Source organism: Mytilus californianus, unplaced genomic scaffold, assembly GCF_021869535.1.
Source record: "Mytilus californianus isolate M0D057914Y unplaced genomic scaffold, xbMytCali1.0.p SCAF_12, whole genome shotgun sequence".
Lineage (NCBI taxonomy): Eukaryota > Metazoa > Mollusca > Bivalvia > Mytilida > Mytilidae > Mytilus > Mytilus californianus.
This window is the reverse complement of record NW_026262604.1, coordinates 24,039,660-24,066,542: the sequence shown is the minus strand read 5'-3', so window position 1 is coordinate 24,066,542 and position 26,883 is coordinate 24,039,660. Positions and strand designations below refer to the sequence as shown.

The window sequence follows — 26,883 nt, the reverse complement described above, 5'->3', positions numbered from 1 at the left end:
AATTCATTCCGCATAATATAGTTCAATCTTTATTATTGCTTAACCAATGCGCAGTCGATTACACAGTTTGTTACAAACACCATTCTTATCGTATTTAATTACCAGGAAATATCATATACAATTTATACATAATTAAATGAAACATTTAAGCATAACTGTTGATAGCTAATGCAAGGGACGCTTTAGAATTCATACATGACACTTTTTTATTTATTGAACGATAATGTCAGATTGGGACAGATGTTTTAACAAAATTTCTTGATTTTTTTTTTTTCAATTTATGTTTTATTACACACGCAGGAGAGACGGACTCCAGATATAATAAGACTATTTGTAGTGTTATGAAGACATGAATGAAAATTATTGTGGAAACATTTCTAACTGAAACTATGTCATGGCGTTACTAATGGCGTTGTCAGTTTATTTTCGACATATGAGTTTGAATGACCCTTTGGTATCTTTCGCCTCTCTTTTTCTATATCACCAATAATTACAATTTTTGTTGTTTTTACGCAAGAGGTAGAAGAACATGACATTGGTTGGGGGAATAAAGTGGTAGGGGAATAAAACGGATGTATTTTCTTTGACGCACGAAAAAAATACATTGCAGCAGTTTCTTCTACTTTCGTTAAAGTAATGTTTCGGATTTCTAAGAGCTGCCTTCCGAAAGTCTGATGCTGTAACATTAATTAACTAGCCTTTATTTTGCCCTTACCGATATATCTATGATTTAAGGATGTACTCAGGTGAGGTTTATGAATTTTTGTCTTTGGTTTTTTCCTACTATACAGGGTAAAATATTTTGCCCCATATCACTCACTTTTCTTATCATAGAAGACTTCAATAGCTCATAAAAAGTCATTATCAAAATTTAAGCAGACTCTAGATTTTTTGCTTGCGATTTGAGAACCCAAAAATGCCAATCCTAAATATAAGGTAAAACTCCGAGTCAGCCTTTTCCCCATCATTTTAAAAAAAATCAAATATCGCAAAAGGAGTTCCATAACCTCTCAATATTTTTAGCTTATTTTGTTCTTATACTAATGCTCTTCTGACTTATAGTATCAATTTTAAATTCTAGATTCTTTTAATTTCAACCTAACTACATCCTTAAATAACAATTTGGTAGTATTTACGGCATTGAAACCTTGTTTTACGTTGGCTAACTAGCCTTTATTTTGCCCATTATACCAATATATTTATGATTTAAATAATAATTTGGCGGTATCTATAAGGTATTAAATCCTTGTTTTACGCAGGCTGCTTAGACACCTCATAAAACTAATGATCGCCATACATTATCGCATTATTAGTTTTTAAAAGATTTACGACTTAAAAAATATATATGGTAACACATGATCTTTTAATTGACATGTTTTAAGAGAACTAGTTTGAGTTAAGAGAGATAGTTCTCTAATCAGTAACGCATCTGCAAAATTTAGTTTTATTAATGTGTTATAAGTATTCATGTTTTTGCAGAATTAAAAAAGAAGCTTTAAAGTTCGGTTGATTTCTATATATTTACAGAATTTTTGTTTAGAAAATCCATTTATTTCAAATTTCAAATCAACATTTTTTCTTCTTGTTGTATGTTATTAAAGAGAGGCGAAAGATACCAAAGGGTCATTCAGACTCATAAGTCGAAAATAAACTGACAACGCCATGGCAAAAAAAGTAAAAGACCAAAAGACAAACAAATGGTATACAAAACACAGCATAGAAGAGAGAGAGAGAAAGATAGAATTCTTGACATATTTTGTTGTAGTCATAATCGTTAAATAATTAAAATCGCAGCATTGTTTTGCGTGAAGATACAATTACGGTTTACAATGATAATCTATGATATCCTTGATGAATAAGACAACAATTATGTCCCGCACATAATTACGTGCAGTGTAAATGTAATATATACGTCCACAAATGCCCAAGACAATTACTGTGGTCATCTTTCATGTCTGGCCAGTAATAAAGAGATGATTAGATGATTGATTATTTACTTAACGTCCAGTGGCCAATATCCCAAACCAATTCAGAACGAGAAAAAATAGCATAGTAAATAATAGGTAAATTCTGCTCAAAGTTGGTCAACCAAGATGAACATCGGATAATAGCTCTGGTGCTGGACGTGGCTGCGTGTTTATGCAACACACAGGGCAAATCGGACGACCAAAGCGTAGGTTTTGTTGTCAGACAAGTCTACAATATCATCAGATTTGTAAACCCTAGTCAACCGTTCTAATGCAATGTACAAAATGACTTTCAACAGCATCGGGAATGTTACCTAGAATGTACTGAACTCTTTTTCTATTAAAAATGCAGAAGTAGATGACACAATATACGTCATAAAAATTGGCATAGATATATTACCTTGTTCATTTCACAATATCGGGCTTTACCAAAATAGCAACGTAGGTAAAATTGCATTCTGTTAAAATAAAGTCGCAACAAATTCTTGTACTTATGAACGTTTTTTTAAAACATTTTTTTGGTGCAATTGAATAAATATTTAAAATCAGGATCGGTTTTAAATATCCTTTTTTTAAATGAACGTCTATTGAATACATTGTACCCACAGTAGAAACGGGGGTGCTTGTTTAATCTGCTTCTTGTTGTTTGGATTTGCTAATGGGAGAAAACACAGAAAAACAGATGACATGTTGACTTTGCTAATGAAAATGCTGATGAGATTTTAAAAATAAGAGAATTAAGAGGTGGGCACACGCCGTATGATACAAATAGGATTAACAGAATTTCAACGAGATTTGGTCAAATTTCTACAAATTCCTTTCACTGAGAAATAGTGACAACTTCCTACATAGATTATACCTTCTGTTTTTTCGCAACTATCATCTGTAATTGTATTAAAAGTTTCATTGGGCAATCACTGAACCAGTGATCAATATGTTGTAACACTGTGTTAATTTCATATGCACCAAAAGAACACAAATATACTTTTCAGCATGATTAATTATCCGTGACAAGCGTTTGTTTTTGCTTGTGATTTAAGATTTCAAATTAGTTATTTCGAAAATTAGAGAATTTTAACACAAAATAAATTTTAAATCCGAAGTACAGCTGCCGATATTAGAGTGAACCAGTTTCATCACACTGAGCGTGCTTTCAGTACTTCAATTTTTGAATAAGTGTGAATTTTCAGAAATGTTAGCCTCATACATCACCAAAGAGACATTTCTTATCGAAATGGGCAACTGGGGCAGTAAAATTGGTAGTGTAGTATTGTGTACAAATTTGATTTTCTTTTTTCTTACTGTCTTTCTTTTAAAGGGGCATTAGCTGTCAAATTCATGTTCACCGATTTGACTCAAATTCTCATATTTGATTTTTAACATACTAAAATGTATATCTAAATTATAAAGTCTAAAATAAACAATTTACAATGCATGTGCTCGATAATATGTATCAGCATTTCGTGTGTATTTTAGTCTAGACGCCATCTAATTAACTATCGAGGTGACCTCCGAAGACTGCCGACAGTCATATAACCCGATATAACATAAATGTAAATAGATAGCGAACTCGTGCAATTGGATTTTGTTTAGGTCTGTTTGATTTTATATTATAGGTTAAGAATATATGTTAATCGTCGTTTTTAACGTTATAAGAATGAAATTTTGTGGAACGAATCAGTCAATCAAATGGTTTACCCTTGTTTCACTTTCAATGTTGACATTCTTTTCCAATTAAAAACTGAACACGCCTAATTCATGCGGTACCCATCTTTAGCTAAGGAGTTAAATTGAAGGTTACATGAATACGGATTCAATGAGGTCAAATTATTCACTTGCAAGTAAATTCAAAATAGGGAAGTCCATAAAAACTGACAAAATCAAACGTTAGACTTTATCAACCAACGGAACTAATAGAAAACAACTGTTATATTCCTGACTTGGTACTGACATCTACCGACGAAAATTGTGAGTTAAACTTTAAAGTGACCTGGCAGGTTTTTTGTTTTAATTTATGAACAAAGTACAGCATTGAAAATGTAATTACTTTTGTAATTTCATGATCAAGTAATTTATATAGTTCTCATCAAATTTATAAAGTGTTATTTTCATTCTTTATATAGCGAAGGCGAGACGGAATAACATCCTTGCGCCCTACTTAAAAAGACTTCAACGTGACCTAAATAAACAAGATTAGTTTTTTAATAGACATACTTCATTTATTTGTAACACGATACAAAAGTTCAATAATAACTTGCTAACATCAGTTTACAGGAATTTAATTTAAAGCATGACTTCATAAAAGCGGATTTAAAATGAAATGAACATTTCATCACGACAATAAAATAACATCTCCTGTTGATAATGAAAATTTTATTGTAGAAAGCATGAAAATAAGCCAATATATGACCGTACGGTTATTTGTGAGCAAGAACATTCCCGCGAATTTGCTGGCAGGCGATTTGATTGAATAAGTGCTTTAAGTGCATCTATTTTTATATTATTTGCATTAGTAACCGATTAAAGATTGCAATTACAAAAAAATGTAGGAACGGAATGGTCAATACATTACCACCGCCTGGTGCGTTGTTGTTAAAAACTTATTGTTGGTTTCAGTCTAAACGCTATTTAATTGAGCTATTGTCTGATGCTTTATTACTGTTCATATTCCATTTTTGGTTATTTACTAAGACATGCCTTAAAGGGTTCCTTGAAATGGGTTCATTTATATTAATGAATCAAATTTTTATCTATTTTTTTTTAAATATTTAGCATGCTATCATTTGGGCACAGAGCCGAACCAATCGAAAAGTACGATACGGTATTTCTTCATCCATGTACATGCATTTTACACTGATAAAAAGGTTGTGCGTGTATTTCAAGGGGTACCTTAAGGATATCCCTGGACATTTTCTGCGGAAAAGTACTTTTCAATTAAAGGGATACAATTTTATTTAAAGTCTATTTGTGTTTCCTTTAATTTATAGGCCGCAGCCACTTTCTCTGATTCGGCTTGCATTTTATCGTTCATATCAAGCAACATATATATGATCTAGGAATTTAATAAACAGAATGAGGATCGAATGTTTCAGTTGACGTTTATACATATTTGACAATAATTTCATTTGCATATTTCGTATCCCTTGAAAGCAGGAAATAATGAAGAAGGTAAACGACAATGCGCAAGCAACACAACGGCGCATAACACAAACAACTTAAAACATCTAGAGGTCAATTCATGGTTTCGGTCTTCAATAATAGACAGGTGTTTATTAAATGTCAAATTCTAAAATTACTCATTGTTCATCTGTTTAAGGAATGACTGTAATATTTTTTTCTGTCTATGAAGAAATAACATCAAAAAATGTGGTGCACACTGAATAACCCGCGTAGCGGGTTATTTTAAAGTGTGCACAACATTTTTTATGTTATTTCGAATAGACAGAAAAAATATTACAGTCATTACTTATAATTTAATTCTAAATTCCATTTTAAACCGGAGTAAACCATGAAAAAACGTTGATGACGTCACGGTCACATGACAAAATTATGTCTATGAGCTGATAAACAAAACAACGTCAGCCAATCAGAAGACGCGTTACATCCAAAATTAAATTATTTCTAAATAACGATTCTGTAAATTATCTGAAGAAATTGCATACATTTTGTAATCGTTGAATACCAAATGGATATCTATAGATGTCTATTTGGTTATCTTGTATTACTTGATTGCTGTATTAATTGGGTTTATACTTCAAGTGGAATTCATACATGAATATAAAACTAAAAAATGCAAGGAATTATTAAAATCGATGTGGAAAAATAGTTTGCAGAAAACTGGTTATAATGATTGATTCATTGATATTTACTTAACGTCCAGTGGCAAATATATCATCCATTATCAGGATGATTGGGATACATGACGTCATACTGAAAAAAAACATCAAACACATGTCAAGCAGTATTGAGTTTAAAATTCAATACAGATAGTTAAGGTGGTACCCAACACCTTGAATAATACTAATTTGGCTCGTTTAATTTTCCTAAAATTTTGACAAAATGTTTACTTTGACCCTTTGACAAAAATATAAAAATTTCAAATAATTTGAACCAACCACTTTATCAGAAAAAATTCACTGGTTATATAGCAGTTTGACAAACACTAATTTTGATCATTGAGAAGCTTAATATTTCCTTAACAATACAACGTAATTAAAACGTTTAGCTGATTTTTACAGAGTTATCTCCCTGTAGTGTTAGGTACCACCTTAAGACCCGGACAGAACACAGAAGCCGCCACCATGGCGTAAAACTTTTGTACTAATGTCAACAAAAGTGGTCGTTTTATAGCCCAACACGTAAACGAAAAGACTTTGGTCATTAACTTCGGGTATCATCGGATTACTTCGGAATAATAATTATTACTTTTGGGTAGAATATCTTTATATACATCGGATTTGTCATGTCTTGCATATGCCTAATATTTAAAATATTTTTGAAGGAGGAACACCACTTATTCATGTAGCCCATTGCTTTCTAAATAAAGTTCTATAATATCAAGCACTCCAGCTATTTTGTCTAACGTTCGCATAAAAAGACAGTAATGCCATGTCAAAATAATATCTTATGACCTGTACGTTTAAATTGTGTTGTACAAATACAAGATAGAAGATGTGGTATGAGTGCCAATGAGACAACTCTCCATTCAAGTCACAATGTATAAAAAGTTAACAATTTTAGGTCAAAGTACGGCCTTCAACACGGAACCTTGGCTCACACCGAACAGATTGATATAAAGAGCCCCAAAATGTTAGTGTAAAATAATTCAAACAGGAAAATCAACGGTCTAATCTATATACAAAACGAGAAACGAGAAACACATATGAACCACACTAACAAATGACAACCACTGAACAACAGGCTCCTGACTTAGGACAGGTGCATAAAAATGCAGCGGGTTTAAACGTTTTAACAGGCGCCAACCTTCACCCTAACCTGAGACAGTAGTGAAACATTACAACATAAAAAGACACACTATAAAAGATCAATTGAAATGGCTTAACTCGATCAAAAATACATTTAAACAAAAACAAGTAAACAAACACTGAACGAATAAGTTTGATCTATGACACAATATAAATACAATATTAAAACGTAAAGTATGTTTTAACTGAAAAACAGGCAATATGGCCTCCTATTTCAGTATAATGTTTTTTTTTATAGTTTTCAAAATCAACATTCAACAAGGGTTCTACGATGAGCTCCACCACAAGGATTCTACACTGACCTCCAGTTTTTCAGCTTTCATTTATAATTCCAAACTACATGTAACTCAATCATTTTACATATTTCTTAAAGTGACAGCTCTGCGTAGGAACTATTTTGCGTTAAATTTGTATTACTTTCTGATTTATTCCATGACTGGGCCGTGAATTCGTGGTTCTACATATTAAAAGGTCAAGGGATATTTCTCTTATTAAAAACAGGTGTATACGGATGTGCTAACCGTTTTCTGAAGTATGCTTTAAGCTTCTATGTAACGCAGAATTTAAAAAAAAAATCTGAATCACAAGAATGAAAAAACAACATTGTCAAATCCACCTTTTACAAACGCATTACTCATTTCAAGAATTATTACCCATACACCATGCCTTAAGGATGTTTGCTCCTCTTGTTTTTGAATTTTTGCCAGATTTTCGGAATCCTCTGGTTTTATCCATGTATTGCCATTCAAACATTTTCCCCACTAACCCCTACTTTTTTTTCCATAATTTTATTACATATAGTTTAAAAAGCCATATTTGAAAATCTTATAAAATCCTTGTTATTTTTTCATAGTTTTTGAAACAAAAAAGCGGCCAATGTTAAAAGTATGAAAAATCTAGAGAGAATCATTTCCCGCCAAATTTTCAAAAGCTAATATCTCGAAAACAAGCACACGGACCCTTCATTTTTTTCAGCTTTTTTATTTCCTTTATTTATATACTTTCATTTTAGAACAGTCTTTTCAAAAGTTTGTTATTTTGAAACAGAGTAGCGAACATCCTTAACTTTCTAAAATATAATTCTATGTTATGATGTACACTGCCCACTTTTGAGGTTTAATTTCAAGGCAAACATATAAAGTATACATGCTTCCGTCCTCGTAATTTACTTTGCTAAAAGCTGTTTCTTCAATTAAAACATCTGAGCCAATCAAAACGGACTTCTGAACGTACACAACAGATATGTGCGGCAATGCAACAATCCCTCTGAATCGGTAGGTGCATCAATCAAATCCTTCAAACTTGGACACATGTCGTGTGAAAATCTGATTTATTTGAATTATTATGCATTACATATTCAAATCGGTTCAATCTATCTAAATTATCACTAATAAAATCATACGATCAAATCGGTTTTCCCTTGTTACACGTATTATAAGTTTTGTGTCTCAAACGTACACTTTGCTTCTTCCCCATTGTCCTGCCGCAAAAGCGATCCACGTATGCATTACATAGTTCATAAAATGTATGTCAATTTGTTTCTTCAAAAACCGGTTAAATGATTAGTTATAGTATATGATTATGGACATCAGATGTTCCAATTAACGTGTTTTAAAACAATATGCTGTACATGTAACAGAAACGTTGCAATTTCGGTATAAAATGATGAAAGCAAATATCTCCAATCCACGTTTAACATTTAGTAAAATAATTTGTAATACTCTTTTCATAAATAGAAGCCCCCCTAATTAGTATCGAAAAAAATAGTTGATACTTCATTTTAACTTTTGGGGGTAATTTTATAATACAAGGGTGAAACTAGTAAATTTTCTAAATTTTGACATCTTTAATTTGCCGATAAACATTTTTTTTTTCAATAAACAGTAACGTTTTTAACTGTAATTGCAACAGTTAAAAAAGAAACTAAATTTGTATACCGGAACTGTTATGCACTTTTGACATTATCAAACACCAGAATCGTAATGTCTTACAGTTGGACCAACACATTGGCAATGTTTTTTGTGTGTAAAATAAATGTTACATTTTTAAAGCAACGTTAACACAACGATATTTTAAGGAAACAACACAAATTATTGTATGAAAGTGATTTTAGTGTATTGACGATGGAACTCTCAATGAGACAAAGTAAAAATAAAAATGACATTTCCTTAAATTGTAATGCGTTGACACTGGAACTCAATTAGGCAAAGTAAAAAATGAAAGTGACATTACCTTAAAAGTTTGTGCGTTGACGATGATCCGAATAAGGCAAAGTAAAAAATGAAAGTGACATTACCTTAAATGGAAGTGCGTTGATGATGGAACTCTCAATGAGACAAAGTAAAATAAGAAATGTTCTTATCATGTTGATGCTTATCGGTACGTTGGTGACAATCTAAGTGGATGAGATCCGATAAAATCTCTACTTATATAGTATCGTTCCTGACCACGCACTTTACGTATTACAGTTTGTTTCTTTAATTCTATGACAATCCTAGAGATCATTCGTTCGTATTGTTAAATGCTATATAAAATGTTTATATTGATCAAAACTATCTGAGGAATTGTAATTATTTTACGTCTTGTTTAGTCAAATCACTAATGTTTTTGAACAGTTTGTAAAAAATTCGAATTTATTAAGGCAATTAACAGTTGGTCTTTAATTATCGATAAAATCATTGGTCTGATTTTTTAACGTTTTGTTTCTCCTTATTTTACTTTTTGTTATTACGTCAGTGGTTAATTGAATCGGAATTGATTTCCGTCTTTGTTCGCTGTTTTTAAGTGATTTTATCGACATGATTAGCAAAGTCCGTTGAAGATGTTTGACGTTAAAATGCAAATTATGTGTAAAAAACAAATACATTAGCAAGTATTTGACAGAACTCTGTCATAAGGCAGGACGATGATAATTGTTTTCACGCCAATTAAAAAAAAATCAACTTTCATAATATCTATTTTAAGAATGCTTTGTATCCTTTTTTTGTGATCATAATTATGAAAGTAATTAATACGTACATGAATAAATAATAAAATATAGAAATAAGGACGTAGGCTTCGTTTTGGAAAACAATTTCTTTGATTTTTTTTCAACTTGAACTAAAGTTTTGCATGGCTTGCCAAATTTTCTGCGTTTGAAACACTCTTCAGTTACAAAGACCATTGTGTACACTCCAAAAACATATAGTACAAAGAAGATTTTTCTAATTTTATAGTTTTAGATAAATTAAATAAATATTCATCTGTAGTCAAAATCGTAAAGGTTTAACTTAACTACTTGTAGATAGATATGTATGTTGATTTAGTATGTCTGTGATAAACGTCAGTTTGACCGTCACTTAATACATACATTATATTGAATAAGAAATAATTCAGTTAAACATAGTTTTAAAAGAAAATGAATACTACAATATAAAAAAGAGGATATATGTAAACGGAGTTGCGTAAGACCCCTGAACAAATGCAATTTTAGAAACTAGTGACAAAGGGAAATTGTCTTGAGGTTTTTGCATTTGATTCGAAAAATGTATTTTGAATTGCATTGTAACATTCTCTCTCTCTCTCTCTCTCTCTCTCTCTCTCTCTCTCTCTCTCTCTCTCTCTCCTCTCTCTCTCTCTCTCTCTCTCTCTCTCAGAATAGTGCACAGTTACTGTGAAAAAAAAAAAAAAAAAAATTCTGAGAAAAGAGTTGTTATGTATGAATAAAACGGGAGATTTGTGGTAAACGTAAAAAAAAAATTTGGCCGAAACAGATATATAGTGAATAAACGGCTTTGATTGCTGATTTTTTCTTTTGCAATAGACGGTTTGCTTTGCCTGTGAATCTGCACACGTTTCAGAACCATATGTTAATCTAAGTTAATAATTAATAATTGTCCATTGATGTTTTTATTGATTTATTTCTTGTTTTACATGAATTTCATTCAGTTTATAAAAATATGGAGATGTTGTATAATTGTCAATGCGGCAACGACCAATTAGTCAATATGGCGTGAATGCAAACGGCCTTCAACATTGAGGAAAATTCATACCGTATTGTCAGCTATAAAAGGTTCCGAAATTACAAAATATGAAACGATTCAAACCTGAAAACCAATAGCCTGGTTTATGTACAAAACAATAAACGAAAAACAAATTCGAAAGACAGCAAAGTAACAACGACAACAACTGAGTTATAGGTTCCTTACATGGGACCAGCATATACGGAATGTGGCGAGGTTTAACGTGTGAAGCCGGAGAGCATGATTCTCACTAAAATATCACACGTCAACACCTCTGTCAATCAAACCCTGCACTCAAGCTGTCGCTGTGTTTCAAGTCAGCGCTCTTACCGACATGCTAAAACAAGTACTTCCCTAGCTAGATCAACCAATACCGGTTGGCTAAGTAGTTACAAGTCAAAAGAAGCAATCACATCACACTCCTCTCCACTCAAGAGTCTTGTTTAATTGGAAGTTCCAGGTGAAATTATGAGTTTAAATTTATATTAGATTTGTGTCAGTTTCCTTCTAATTGTAATTATATAAATTACTGTGTAACGACTGGACAACATAATTACTTTTAACAACTTCAGGTATCAGTACATTTTAGAATACGTCATTAAAAGTCCATAACGTTTACTGGTTTTTGCTTTCTTGGCTTACGGTTTTTAGACTTCGTGAATATCATTCGATCCGGAATAAAACGTCAATATCAGAAACAGAGCTTTCCTCTTTCTGGATACGTTTTTCTTACATTCACTCTATAAATTAGAGCTTAATGTCGGTCGATGTATATAAATTAAATACAATAGTCAACTATAGTACCACATTACTATTTATAATGGTAAGCAGTGAGGTCTATAGTAAGGTTACCTAGAATAATGTTTTTAATGTGGAACCAAACACCTTGACTTAAATTATTTGGCAAGTTTAATTTTCATAAAATTTTGACAAAATATTTACTTTGACCCTTTGACAAAAATATAAAAAATTTCTAAAAACTTTAACCACACTATTTATCGGAAAAATTTCATTGGATATATAGCAGTTTGACAAACACTAATTTTGATCATTTAGAAGCTTAATATTTTTCCTTGACAATAGATTGTGATTAAAACGTTCAGCTGATTTTTACAGAGTTATCTCCCTGTAGTGTTATGTACCACCTTAAGTACCCCTTCCCAGTGTAGAACTGCACATGGTTATGTATAGGTGGCGGATTCAATGAGATGAAAAACTATTGAGATTAATAAAAGAGAAGTATTTTCTATTTTGAGAATTGTTAGCATAGTTGGTACTAGTAATAAGGTAATAAGTCTGAGTTTCTGTATAACTTTACTACAGGAAAAGGATAATTTGACATCAGAATGGATATGACGTCTCGTTTACTATTATATGATCTTATATTAGACGAGACGAACACAATATCGATAGGCCTTTAATGTGAAAATGCCTCACACGGTATCATAGGTATGCTCAGTGAAACTTGATACCTAATATCTAGAAGCTCTATATGTAATTCCTCGGAAAAATGACGCGAAAATTATAAACATGATCATTAGGGGAAAAATACACTTACATTAGTCTTTGAAAACATGATTTTATTTATTAGTTTTTATTTGCCTTGAACTAGTTTTCAGATACTGCGAGTACTCCTATATCGGTGCTTTGTGTCTATTGTTTTTATGTTAGTTGGTTTATTTGTACTTCGAACCGATTTATTGAGTTAAGCAACTTGCAACTGATTTTTACAGTGTGTTCTTATTTTGTGCTGTAACACCACACCTAAGGTTAGAAGATTGAGCGCTAACACACATATTTAACCCCGCTACATTCCTTATGTGCCTGTCTCAAGTCAGGAGCCTGTAATTCAGTGGTTGTCGTTGGTTCATGACTGTGATATTTGTTTTTCGTAAATTGTATTTTTATAAAGTATGCCGTTAGTTTTCTCGTTTAATTTTTTTTCAAATTTTTCATGTCGGGCCTTTTATAGCGGATTATGCGTTATGGGTTTTTCTGGTGGTTTAAGGCCGTGGGTGACCTATAATTGCTTTTATCTTTGTCTTTTGAACTCTGCTGGATAGTTGTCTCACTGGCAACCATAGCAATCCCCTTTTTTTTTATATTGTCAAGTAATCGGTAAACAAGCAGTTGTTGAGCAGCAGTTTGGAAATGTCTAAACGGTATATTACATGCTCATATTAAACTGCAAATTTCAATGAAGCTCTGATTTTTAAGTCCTGAGAAAAATCGCGACAACAACTTTTATACATGGCTATCGTGTAAAAGAATATTTAAGAATTTGTGTAAACATGAAATTGATGAGCGGTGTATGTAAAAAAAATATTATTAAAAAAAGCATACCCACATAATGCTACATGTCAAATTTCAGTAAGATCTGATTTGTAAGGCTGAGAAAAGTGTTACGAAAATTTAAGAGTTAAAGAAGTATACCTACACTTACGGAACAGAGATATAAATACCATATTTTAGCCGTTATAATCTTACTGACAAACGTTAACTTTTACAAGTGCCTGATTGGCCATTAAAAGGGATTAAACTAACTACCCAAGCTTAAATTTTTCCTCTCACATCATTTTCCAAGCAACTGAATACCAGCAAGCAAAATATTACATAACATGTAATTGAACAAAATAAGATTAAGTAATAACAATAATGTCACACGCATATACAGGATATTTGATAAAGGGGGAGGGGTAATAACAGAAAACGGAATACATACCGCCGAAAAAATAATTTGGACTTTTTTTGCTATACAGTCATATAAATCATGAGAAACAATAGTTGACTATCAAATGGGGGGGTTGTCTTCTACGCCACACCTGTATCCACCACCAATGACTGATAACGGCTGTATACAATTTTCCTGATCTGATCTACCTCAAGAGTGACTGGGGTATATAAATATGGTCATCACTGGTCATCTTCAAACTGTCAGTAAAAACCTCGCCATAGTGGCTGATTTGCTGTCCGGGATGTATCGATACCTCGTCTAGGGAGAGTATCGTGTTCTCTGTACAATAAGAACCCTTGAAACAACTCTTTGATGGGTCCATAGGTGGCCTGTTGCAAGGCTAAATTTTGTCCCTATTGAATATATCTTTTTTTTTTAAAGTTGTATTCCAAATTTCCCGTCTATGATGCCGATCGATCCCTCATTGCAGAACTTATACCTATTTCAATAAATTGTAATTTTTTTTTCTTCTGAACATGCATGCAATATTTTCCACTGGACGTTAAACAAATAACAATTAATCAACCTTGTCATTAACATATTTTATTCTTACGTCTGTTTCACGTGAGTGTTTAAACAGATTGATTAAAGTAAATATTGGTACAAGCTCCTTATTGATGTAAAGAGTTGTTACTCTCAACAAAGCGCTACACTTAAAACGCAGCACAATTATGCAATAAGACATTTATCTTAGAAAATTATATTATTTCGTGTGACATGTGACATGTATTTTAGATTAAAATTAAAAGGGGATTGTTTGTAAATGTAGGTTTTCTAGGTCGTTATTCAAAACTAAGGATGCAACCCCCACCCCATACTAGCAATGAATTTGGAAAGAAAAAAAAAAGATAAATGACTGCCAATGGGACGGAAAGGTGTTTTTGTAGATCTTTATGTTTATTTTGTGGGGTTTACCATAGTATAACATGGACTAAAGGAACAGACGGTATGAATTGCCGATTTCTTCAGTTTTTGTAGTGTTGTTACAGCTACCCACCATTGTACTTTAGCAAAGTGCTAATTACCACTGCAACTTGTACTTTAGTCAGGGGCGGATCCAGCCATTTTTAAAAGGGGGTTCCCAACCTAGGATAAAGGGGGGGTTCCAACTATATGTCCCCATTCAAATGCATTGATCGTCAAAAAAAAGGGGGTTCCAACCCCCGGACCCCCCCCCCCTCCCTGGATCAGCCACTGTTAGCAAAGTGCTAAATGCCACTGCAATTTGTACTTTAGTTAAGTGATAATTGCCACTACAATTTAGATTCGATTCATCAACCAGTCAATCAGTAAATTAATGAATTAACGCCTTCAGTTCGCATTATTTATAGCTGGTATTGCATAAGTATTTGTACTTTGCAACAACTGGTGATGAATGGGGCTCTTTATCTTTTATTATCTATCCAATTGGCATTTACTAGACACATACAGATACATAGATCCTCTTTACTCTACATGAAGTTGCAGGTTACTGTATTGAAATGACGGTAATGAACATCTGTTCGTGTAATTAATACATGTGTTATTTTATGACGATATCGAGCCCTATTTAAAGATTAAAATAAATAATCTATATAGTTTACTGTTAAGGTATTTCTAACTTGTAAATAAAATGAAAAATAGTACATGTAAATATGTTTTATGTTCTTAATATATACTGTACATGTCCTATACTATTATTTAATTCATGTACTATACTATATTTAATTAAAGGCACCGTATATAGTAAACATTCAATTGATGCAAGCAACAGTAAACATTTAAGTATTCAAATGGGAGGTCGAATAAAAAAAGAGAGTCGAAAGATACAAAAGGTACATTCAAACTCATAAGCCGAAAATAAACCGCCAACGGCACGGCTGAAAAAGAAAATGACTAACAGACAAACAACTGTACACAAAACACAACATATAAAACTAAAGACTGAGCATCACGAATCCCCACCCAAAAAATGGGGGATGATCTCATGTGCTCCGGAAGGGTATCTTAAATAATTGCCATCCTTGTGATAAATCTAGGGACAGGACGAGTTCTATCAAAAACGATGTGTTCAGCGGTGGTGGCAATGATGAATCGTCAAATATTGATTTGGGAAAACGCCACCAAAATCTACAAGTGTTCCAAATTGGATCTTAGTACTCGAACAACTCTTTTTTTCATGATCGAACAACTCCAATAGAATAGTAGATCTTTATTGCAATAGTAGAGGGTCTGGATTGGGGGTCTTCTTTTTTTCATTCTTTATTTTCTATTTTCTTTATTCATTTTTGCCAATTATTTTTTATTTTTATATTTTAGCACCCATTATTCTATATTCTTTATTCATTTTTGCCAATTATTCTTTATTTTTATATTTTAGCACCCATTATTCTATATTCTGTATTCATTTTTGCCAATTATTCTTTATTTTTATATTTTAGCATCCATTATTCTCTATTCTTTATTCATGGCCTATTTTCTGTATTCTTAATAGACTATTTTCATATTACCGACTTTTGACTCCGGATTATATAATTTGTCGACTGGTTACCTTGGACATCATGGTACTCGGTCAAGTAAGATCAACCAAAATAAGTAAAACCAAACATATAATGGGTGTTATTTGAGGGGAAAATTTATTGTTTTCCGATGATTTTGTAGTGAAAAAAAAATTTAAGCTGGTAATTTTCCCCCAAAATTGTACCGATTGAACGCTTGGTTTTACTTCTCTAGCTTGCTCTTACCTGACTTGGTACCATGATGTCCAAGGTAACCAGTCGACAAATTATATAATCCGGAGTCAAAAGTCGGTAATATGAAAATAGTCTATTTGGTAGGCCATTTTTCTGTAGATGACCAATTATTCTCTATATTCTGAAAACCTTATCTAGAGCGTCCTAATACTAGTAGGTGGTGATTTCCCAGATCCTGTGTGTCTTGCACTAAAATCATCCTGAAATAACATATATAAAAAAAAATGAAATATTCATTTTATAAATTTATATGAACGATAATTCTCAGTCAATATTCATTTGGTGACATATTGAAACACTTTAAGGTATAAAATGTACGCATATCTAATAATAAATTTTAAGTGCAAAATTCATATTATTTGATAAAACAATATTATGCCAAATTGTGTTTAATGCAAACAATATCTGATCAATTGTAAAATATTTAGAGTAGCGATCTACATTTCTACCTTTTTTGTATACCATTTGTTGACAGAAGGGATTGCATATTATTTATTCTTAGTAGGAGTTTTACAAATATAATTTACTGTTGATTCCGCGGTAGTTTGCACGTAAAGTACTGGATAATTATAAACATCATATCTTTTCAACTATATTATACTTAATGCTAATAGTACAGTATTTGGTTTATTAACGTGTAATCTTAAATACTATTTAGGAAAACATAATCTATTCACATAACATATGATTTTTTAAATATTTTGTTTTTCGTTTATATCAATTTTTTGTTCTTTCCTTATCTAATGAAATACATACATTTTTGTAACCACTCATTTGACTGTGACCACGTATTTTGAAAGTTAATGAGTTGAAATATGAAGTAGTTGTACAATATAAGAACAAAATTGATGTTTATGAGTTCAAATAGATTAAGGATGTTCGCTCCTCTTGTTTTTGAATTTTTGCCAGATATTCGGAATCCTCTGGTTTTATCCATGTACTGCCATTAAAAAAATGTCCCCGCTAACCCCTACTTTTCTTTTCATAATTTTATTACATATAGTTTAAAAAGCCATATTTGAAAATGCTATAAAATCCTTGTTATTTTTTTCATAATTTTTTAAAGAAAAAGGGTGCCAATGTTAAATGTATGAAAAGTCTAGAGAGAATTATTTCCCGCCAAATTTTCAATGGTTTATATATCGAAAACAAGCACACGGACCCTTCATTTTTTTCTGCTTTTTTAGTTCCTTTATTTATATACTATCAATTTACAACAGTCTTTTAAAAAGCTTGTTATTTTGAAACAGAGTAGCGAACATCCTTAAAGAAGATGTGGAGTGTGCGTCAAAAGAGAAAAGTGATTAGAACTGATACCTGTATCAACTGGTAACCTTACGATGTAAATAATACTTTTTGCGGTTAGTGTAAGCCAAGAAACCAAAAAAGTTCGATATCATATTCAGTAAAGACGGACAGAAAAAACTATGAACAATCAATAATCATAAGTCGACGAAAAACCAAATGCCATGACACAACAGAAAAACGACGAAAAGACAAACAACAGTGTACGAAATACAACATAGAAAACTAAAGAGTGAGCAACATAAATCCCACCTAACCATGGGTGATGTCAGGTGCTTCGAAAGGATAAGCAGATCTTGCTCCACTAGTGGTATCCGTCGTTAGTGGTATCCGTCGTTAGTGGTATCCGTCGTTAGTGGTATCTGACGTTAGTGGTATCTGACGTTAGTGGTATCCGTCGTTAGTGGTATCTGACGTTAGTGGTATCCGTCGTTAGTGGTATCCGTCGTTAGTGGTATCTGACGTTAGTGGTATCTGACGTTAATAATATCCGTCGTTAGTGGTATCTGACGTTAGTGGTATCCGTCGTTAGTGGTTTCCGTCGTTAGTGGTATCTGACGTTAGTGGTATCCGACGTTAGTGGTAGCCGTCGTTAGTGGTATCTGACATTAGTGGTATCCGTCGTTAGTGGTATCCGTCGTTAGAGGTATCTGACGTTAGTGGTATCCGTCGTTAGTGGTATCCGTCGTTAGTGATATCTGACGTTAGTGGTATCTGACGTTAGTGGTATCCGTCGTTAGTGGTATCCGTCGTTAGTGGTATCTGACGTTAGTGGTATCCGTCGTTAGTGGTATCTGACGTTAGTTGTATCCGTCGTTAGTGGTATCCGTCGTTAGTGGTATCTGACGTTAGTGGTATCTGACGTTAATAATATCCGTCGTTAGTGGTATCTGACGTTAGTGGTATCCGTCGTTAGTGGTATCCGTCGTTAGTGGTATCTGACGTTAGTGGTATCTGACGTTAGTGGTATCCGTCGTTAGTGGTATCTGACTTTAGTGGTATCCGTCGTTAGTGGTATCCGTCGTTAGTGGTATCCGTCGTTAGTGGTATCTGACGTTAGTGGTATCCGTCGTTAGTTGTATCCGTCGTTAGTGATATCTGACGTTAGTGGTATCTGACGTTACTGGTATCCGTCGTTAGTGGTATCCGTAGTTAGTGGTATCTGACGTTAGTGGTATCTGACGTTAGTGGTATCCGTCGTTAGTGGTATCCGTCGTTTGTGGTATCCGTCGTTAGTGGTATCTGACGTTAGTGGTATCCGTCGTTAGTGGTATCTGACGTTAGTGGTATCCGTCGTTAGTGGTATCCGTCGTTAGTGATATCTGACGTTAGTGGTATCTGACGTTAGTGGTATCCGTCGTTAGTTGTATCCGTAGTTAGTGGTATCTGACGTTAGTGGTATCTGACGTTAGTGGTATCCGTCGTTAGTGGTATCCGTCGTTTGTGGTATCCGTAGTTAGTGGTATCTGACGTTAGTGGTATCTGTCGTTAGTGGTATCCGTCGTTTGTGGTATCCGTAGTTAGTGGTATCCGTCGTTAGTGGTATCTGGCGTTAGTGGTATCCGTCGTTAGTGGTATCCGTCGTTTGTGGTATCCGTAGTTAGTGGTATCTGACGTTAGTGGTATCCGTCGTTAGTGGTTTCCGTCGTTAGTGGTATCCATCGTTATGCCCATGGCGAATACATATTCGGTGATAAGTTTTATTACGAGAGGACGAGATTGTGACAATTGGAACACATTCGTGGTCAACTGTGATACAGATAATCTATAACGGTCAACCAAAGCGATACAAAAATCATATAATCATTTTAAAACCAACTATATGCCCGATGTTTTGTCATATACTGGCCAAAGTCATGACACCATTGACTCTGTCCGATACATGAAGGTTAAAGCTGTGTAATAGTTGACGCGCTTAAGAAATAAAAAAAACTTATGGAGATATCAACGTTAACACTTGTGCTACATTTATCAACAAATACAAAACATTGATAGGTCTTACATTTTTCCGTTGCATAACAAACGTAGTGTTATATATCAATGATTTTTAAATTTTGTATTGATAAACTTGAACCGGGACACTTACTACCGAGGTAAGAAGAATGATTTGTAATATGTTTCAAACCAAGTTCCCACAATATAAAAAAAATGGATCTCCCCATTCTTAATAGATATTCAAATAACATAGATGTAGATGTCCTTACAAGTTAATTTATAGGTCTTCTAATTGCTCAAAAAATCTTTCAAGTTTATACTACATTTCATAATAGGATTTATACGGAAGCCGGTTAGTGTCAGGGTGTAGTTTTATTTTTAAGTCGTTAAAACGAATTAGCTAACTCGTTAAAACGACTTAGCTAACTTGCTATAACGACTTAGCTTATCTAACTCGTTATAACAACTAAACTAACTTACTAGCTACTAAGTCGTTAAAACGAGTTAGCTAAGTTGTTATAACGAGTTAGCTAAGTTGTTATAATGAGCTAGATAAGCTAAGTCGTTATAACAAATTAGCTAAGTCGTTATAACGACTTTATAGTAAAACTACACCCTGATACTAACCGGCTTCCATAGATTTAAAACTGCATTCCGAAGTGCTGTTAATTATTTACTAAAGAGCTTGTGTAATGCTGACGTATATTTGAAAGAATTAATTGAAGAAATAAATATACTCTTAGCATCTAGTTTGTACATGTAGGTGAATTACTTTTGATATATACCTCTTATTTTATATTGAAGACATATTTGAAGGATCAGTTCAATTTCGTTTCATGAAAAAAGACCCAATGAAGATAAAATAGGAAAATTGTGAGCATTAGTACATACAGCATTTACATTTTCTTTGTGAAAGCCAAGAAATCATTCAAATTAAAAAAAAAATGAAATGCGTTAACCCTTTCGGCGCCAAAACGACATTTTTGTCGTTTACCGCTAGCACGCCAAAACGACATTTTTGTTGCTTTTTAACAGAACCTATAAACCATTTAAAAAGTATACAAAAAACATCATTTTACTGCCGAAACCATAATACGGTTGAAGAAAAATAACTGACTTTGTTCTGTTATACAATAATAACCCTAAATGTCCCAAAAATATATTGAACTTTTGAGGTTGAAAACAATTTTTTAAGAGGTAACGTTCAAATTTTTACACAAGCTAACCTCCAACTATAAACTCTGTATGCCTTTATTTATCAAATTAACTTAGTGAAATTAGTTCACATGGTTGACTGTAAAAAAACAATTGTTATTTTATTTTTAAATTGTAACATTTATCCGAATGACGTCATCAAACCTGGTGCTGTGTGTGACGTTTATGCGTATAAAAGTGGCAGGTACTTGAAATTACTGGTAACGTTTTGCAGTAAAACCATTGAGTTTTTACCGATGTTCACAATGGGAAGTGTTACAGATTACAATTCGTTCGATAATTGGTATCACAGTTTGATTTCTGTAAATATGTTCAATAAAAACTGTTTGTTCAAATTTAGAAAGCTAGCTCGGCAGATAAAGTCGGTCGAAGTTGGGAATATCTGTTTTTGAATGCACAATTTTACCCAACATATTTCTTGAGAAACTTGTCCAATTGCTGTTGGTGAAAACATATGTTGACTTAATAAGTATTAAAAATACCAAAATAATATTAAAGTTATTAATAATTTCGGCAATATCTTTTAAAAAGATTTCTGCGAAAAGCCAAATCATACCCTGAATTTTTTATTTATCATTCTAATACTTGATCATGGCTTACAATTTTTATACTCCGCCTTAATTGTTTATGCGTCCTACTTTGTTGTCAATTCAATCATGTTTGAAAATATGTTCCATTTTTAGTTAAGATCGTGTTTTGAATTACCTATCCTTTATTTTTTTATTACTTTTTGTCTTTTGTCATTGTGTTAGGTTTTTTTGTGCTTGGTCCAATTATGACAAGTCAAACTCTTTTCAAATGTTTTTTGCTATTTGTTTTAATGTTATACTGGTATACGACAGTTCTATGTTAGAAGAGGGGATCAGCGCCTACAAAAATTTACTGGGCTTTTCAAAAGCCAGGAAGAAGGTTTTGGCCAAGTGGTTGTCGTTATCATATACCCTTTGTTTGTCATGTCTGTTTTCGATCCTTCAATGCTAAAAACTTAACATGTCATGAACTTTCTCCTTTTAATTGTTTCACACTGAATTATATGAAGGCCAGTCTTGCATATAAAAAAGAGCGGCGAAAGATACCAAAGGGATAGTCAAACTCACAAGTCAAAAACAAACTGACAATGCCATGGCGAAACACGAAAAATGACCAAAAGACAATTAACAGTAATCACACAACATAGAACACTAAAGACTAAGCAACACGAATCCAACCAAAAACTGGGGGGAGATCATATATACAAAAGTATTGTTGAAGGCAGTACGACGACCCGTATTTTATAGCCTTGTCCTGATGTCTTTGGTGGCTAAATAACCAAATATCATGACTTTCATATCATAACGGACTCTTTCAAAATAATACTGGTGCCAAAAGAAAATTCTGAATTGTTTATTTTCACAACCAAAATTATTTGACGGTAGCTAAAGAAAAAAAATATATAAACACGGACGGCAGTGCAGGATTCTATGCAAAAGTTAAGCTAATACAAGTATTGAAAATGAAAATCCAAAACACTTAATTGATATACGAACTTGTTTTTATACAAAAGTTATTAACAGCATGTAGATTTTTTGAGTCCATCTGATTCATTAAAACTAGTAAACTATTGTCATCATTTTGAATCGTTTTTTGTTTTGTTTTTTGTTTTGTTAGTAGGAAAGATTAAACAAGACTCTAATCAAACTACTTCGTATGACTATACATGTATATGAAAAAGATCAAGATATAATCAAATAGAGCGAAGGAAAAGAGATACAAGTATAAAAAATATAATGGGGCCTTTCTTGTAATTCCTTGACCACAGTGTTGTAAAAAATGTTTCCGTTTGGCTTTAAAAAAATCCAAATCTCGAAGGAGCGAACATTCGCTGCGCCACGTCCTCATCGTGATCATCTAATCCAGTAGTTTATTTTAAAATTTTATGTGAAAAGCTTTCCTTATGGTGGTACCTGAATATTGCATATAACAAAGCAGTTTTAAGAACATACAAGAAAGGGTTGATTAATTCATGTAATTTGAAAATGTCCATTCGTGTAAAAAGAGTTCTATTTCAAATTTTTCAACTGGAAAATAAAGGGTAGTCTAAAATCGTCTATTCTTCACACAAGTGCAATCTTCTATCTAACTTTATTATTATACAAGGGATGGGATATGAGTGACTATTTCAACCCGCCACCATTTATCTGTGTCAGTCAACAGCGGTTGTTTTCACTCATGTCAGAGTTGATTATAGTCCCAGTCGTTGTTTTCGGTACTATTTGAGTTTTTTTTTTATTGTCCAAGCGGTTGTGATCGTTTACATTCGACTGCTATATTTTATTTTAGGAAATGAATGCTGATAGCAAATTTAAGTAGTCTCTGATTATTTATTCACAGACTATGTATACTTTATCCTTTTAGTGTTTGAAATATCGTATAATGACCGACTGTAAGTTTACCTCTATATACCTTTGTTAATTGTTTGTGTCCTGGAATTAAAGTCTCATTTACACCGAATCCGCATGTCTTTTTAAAATTGGAGAAGAGTTTTTGAAGTAACCAGTTTGTCATTATATTTGTGCATGTATCAAATCAAATTAAAAAAACTTAAAGAATCAACCACAGTCAAAAGGAAAGTACGTCGTCCGTAATTATGATTGGGGTAAACTATTGGTACCAAAATTTTCCTCTTTTATTTCATACTTCAAACTAACCATGTACTAGTTTTGAAAAATAGATACTACATCATTAAGTCGGAAGCAATGAACGAAAATAGTTACAGCATTTGGGGCCATATCGATTTTACCAAAATTCCTAAATGAACTCATGCCAAAAGAGTGTGTCTCTACGATTAGATAGTTTTTTCTCATAATCTGACTAAATCACACCAATGAAAAAGGGATTTATATCAGATTTTCGATGTCAATGATGTTTTCTATTTCTAACATGCCATTGGGGTCAGAAATAGATGTCTTTCTATATTATAAGCATGTGTCTTATTATTAAAGAAAATAATGCCGTCCTTTAACAATTACGTTAATAAATTATTCGAAATTATCTGTTATTTTTTCTTCTTTTTTCACAGATAAACAAAGGTTAGAAACTATATAGATCTATACTATAAAACAAATTAATAATACGTATCTCAAAGTTTAAAAAAAAAATCAAGTCTAACGTTCTGTCACCCCTTAGGAAACCCCGTTTGAACTAAATTCCAAAAGAAAGAAATTTTTTTACATTGTAGTTTTTTGGTCTTACACATCGATGTCAACATGCATCTGAACAGAATGTACACACATTTAGTGTCATTTAGTGTGTTTGTTTAAAAAAGCAATGGCGAGTTCAGCTGTAAATACACCTTATCGCTATTCCCGCTTGACCCGAGAATCTGTCCCGCTCGAACTTTTGACGTCATACAACAATCACTTTTCCATTGTGGCGTCAGACATTTTCTATTATGACGTCAAAATTTTACGGGAACTTGTGTGATGTCCAGTAATGGCGGACAAATAGCGATAAGGTGTATTTGAATGGATTAATTATTCTCTTTAAGTAAAATGTTTGACGTTAACTAAAACAATAAGGTAAGGAAATTTTATACTGTCTGTGCACCACCTTAAATGTACAGTTTTCTTTAATGCGATGTATATATCATCCTCAAATCATCCAAAGAAAAAGTAATAATGATTATTATTTTTTTATTAGACGCTGTCGTTTCCTGTGAATTTCATGAGGAGACCGTTTCTTTAACCAACAATGAAAGTCCAAAGTTAACAGATATGCAAGCTAAGGCAGGTCAGTTCCATATTTTGTACAAGCTCCACACTTTCAAGTGGTCAAGTCGGTATATGTTTTATAAAAATGAATTTTCATTTAGTTTAGGATCGAGATATTTCCAAGCTTGTATAGGGTGAACTAAGGTAAAATTTAAGCCCCACGGTTGACAATATGTTTGTTTTGTTTTTTTCACGTTTCAGTGTGACTGTCGGGCTACATTTCGATTTCTTTGCCAGATTTATAATGTTATATTGATATAGCTCCATGACTTCGTTCAAGTTCAATTCACAGTTGTTGCGTGATCATCTGTTTGCAAAGAATTCCACTCAAACTGGTGCTAAGGGTCGTTTTAAACTTGCAAGAAGTAAGAATTTTTGCTCAGTGTTGAAGACCTCACTGTAAATATAAGAAGAAGAACGGCAATAAAAGTTGTTCCTTTGTTGTTTGTGTTTTTGTCCGTGCATATACTGATTGTGCCAGGGATGGATACCCCATATCCTTTCTTTTATATCAATTAAGACACGAAAACACTGGCTATTGAGCAGGGACCTTACGCCTTGTGTAGACATAGTAGAATTGTATGGATACGGGCAAGATCACAAAGAAAGTTATGAAAAGCTATGAAAAATGAGTTGAAGAATTTGATAAAAAAAAACAAGCACACACACAAAAGGGGGTCCGTACTCCAGCGCCTACGAGTTTAGCTTTGGTGATGGTAGATGTGGTCACATATAATAATCTCGTCAAAAGTTACGACGAGGAGCGAATTAAACTCTGCTTTTCACGAAGAAGATGGTTATTTAATAAATTATGATGCGATCTTGTGTTCTACAGAAAACGTCATTTAATATTTCATAACTGATAATTTCAATCAGGAATTGTATTTAAGATGCATGTTTAAATCAATGTGTTGCCGTGATTTTTAAAATGAAGTTTACCAAGAACAATTATGTTTTCTAGGTTTTTAGAAATACAAATGTGCAGATACATAAAAATAATAGTGTTTCTCATTTAGTATACATTTATTGATGTTTTGTTATTCTTTTGTGTATCTGCATTTTGTTTTAATTTGTTAAAAGATATGCTCATTGATATAACCCTAAAATTTTGAGGTTAAATTTAATGAACTTGTCTGTTGTCTTCTTCCTGTCGTTGCTTTTTCTTTGACAGGCGTTCAATCGAATAACAAGATGATTTACTCTGCATGTTATTTTGAATTGCAGTGAATAGTGGTTCCAGTGCAGCAGCCACAGTAGCCTCAGGAATAGGAAAAAGATTGACAACAGTATGGAAAAGAGTTGATGAAGAGCTGCTTGCAGTGGAAAAAGAAAAACTGCAAATTGAAACAGAACGGCTCGGTGTAGAGAAAAGGAGATTACAAGAAGAACAAGACAGGCTTGATATTGAGCAAAGTCGCTTGGGAATTGAAACTAAGAGGCTCAAATTGGAAGAAGACAGACAATTAAGTCAACAGAACTTCAATTTATGTTCCCCCTTTTATTCTCAATCTGGTTCAATGATGAGCTACCTACAAATGTAAAATATGTTTGTTTGATGTTACAAAGTTTTCTCTTACTGAGTCAGAAAATGAAAATAGTATTTAAATTAAATTTATCATTTTGATTGTTGAACAATTTTTCAAACGAACTCGAGCGGCGAGATCCCTTCTAATATGTTGTCTACTCTCACATACCACACCTTCATTTAATGGCGGATTTAGGTCATTGTCTTCATCAGGCATAACATCATTTTCAATACATGGTATCTTACTATCCACACAAATGTTTTGCAGAATAAACACAGCAGCTATTATACTGCAACATTTTGCTGGTGCATAACATAGGCATCCACCTGTTTTATGAATACATCTAAAGCGAGATTTGACAATTCCAAATAGCTGCTCTATTGTTACCCTCGTTCTGCAATGTCTTCTGTTGTACTCCTCCTCAGCTGGCGTAGAGAGGTTCATGAATGGAACTAACATCCAAGGTTTCAAAGCGTAACCACTTTCACCTGTAATCAAACAACGTTCATATATTTAAGTTAACAAATGGTGTTCAACAAAGAAAAACATTATATTAAAAGAAGTCAATGAAGATGATGATGACGACAGGATATTTAACGTTGGGGTGGATCCAGAATTTTTGTAAAAGTAGAGCGTAATTTCACAAAACTGAAGAAAGAAAAAAATGCCGTATGTAGCGATGTCAAAATCTTTTGTGGCCGATTTTATGGTGAAAAAAGGATACATGTCCAATC

The 26,883-nt window shown here is 32.9% G+C and overlaps 1 protein-coding gene and 1 long non-coding RNA gene across 2 annotated transcripts in view; one reads left to right on the top strand and one right to left on the bottom strand.

The window, feature by feature from the left end:
* The window catches only part of LOC127721586 (corticotropin-releasing factor-binding protein-like), a 39,064-nt gene extending 29,702 nt beyond the window's left edge, over positions 1-9,362 (bottom strand). Inside the window, exon 1 of the mRNA XM_052228360.1 lies at positions 9,249-9,362. Within this exon, the coding sequence (XP_052084320.1) occupies positions 9,249-9,317 (69 nt within the window). The 5' untranslated portion in view covers positions 9,318-9,362. The remainder of the gene's footprint in view (positions 1-9,248) is intronic.
* Positions 9,363-24,550: 15,188 nt separating this feature from the next.
* LOC127721603 (uncharacterized) lies at positions 24,551-26,245 on the top strand. Its single transcript, XR_007991337.1, has 2 exons — positions 24,551-24,642; positions 25,848-26,245. It is a non-coding gene; the product is annotated as an uncharacterized LOC127721603 (long non-coding RNA).
* Positions 26,246-26,883: the final 638 nt, after the last annotated feature.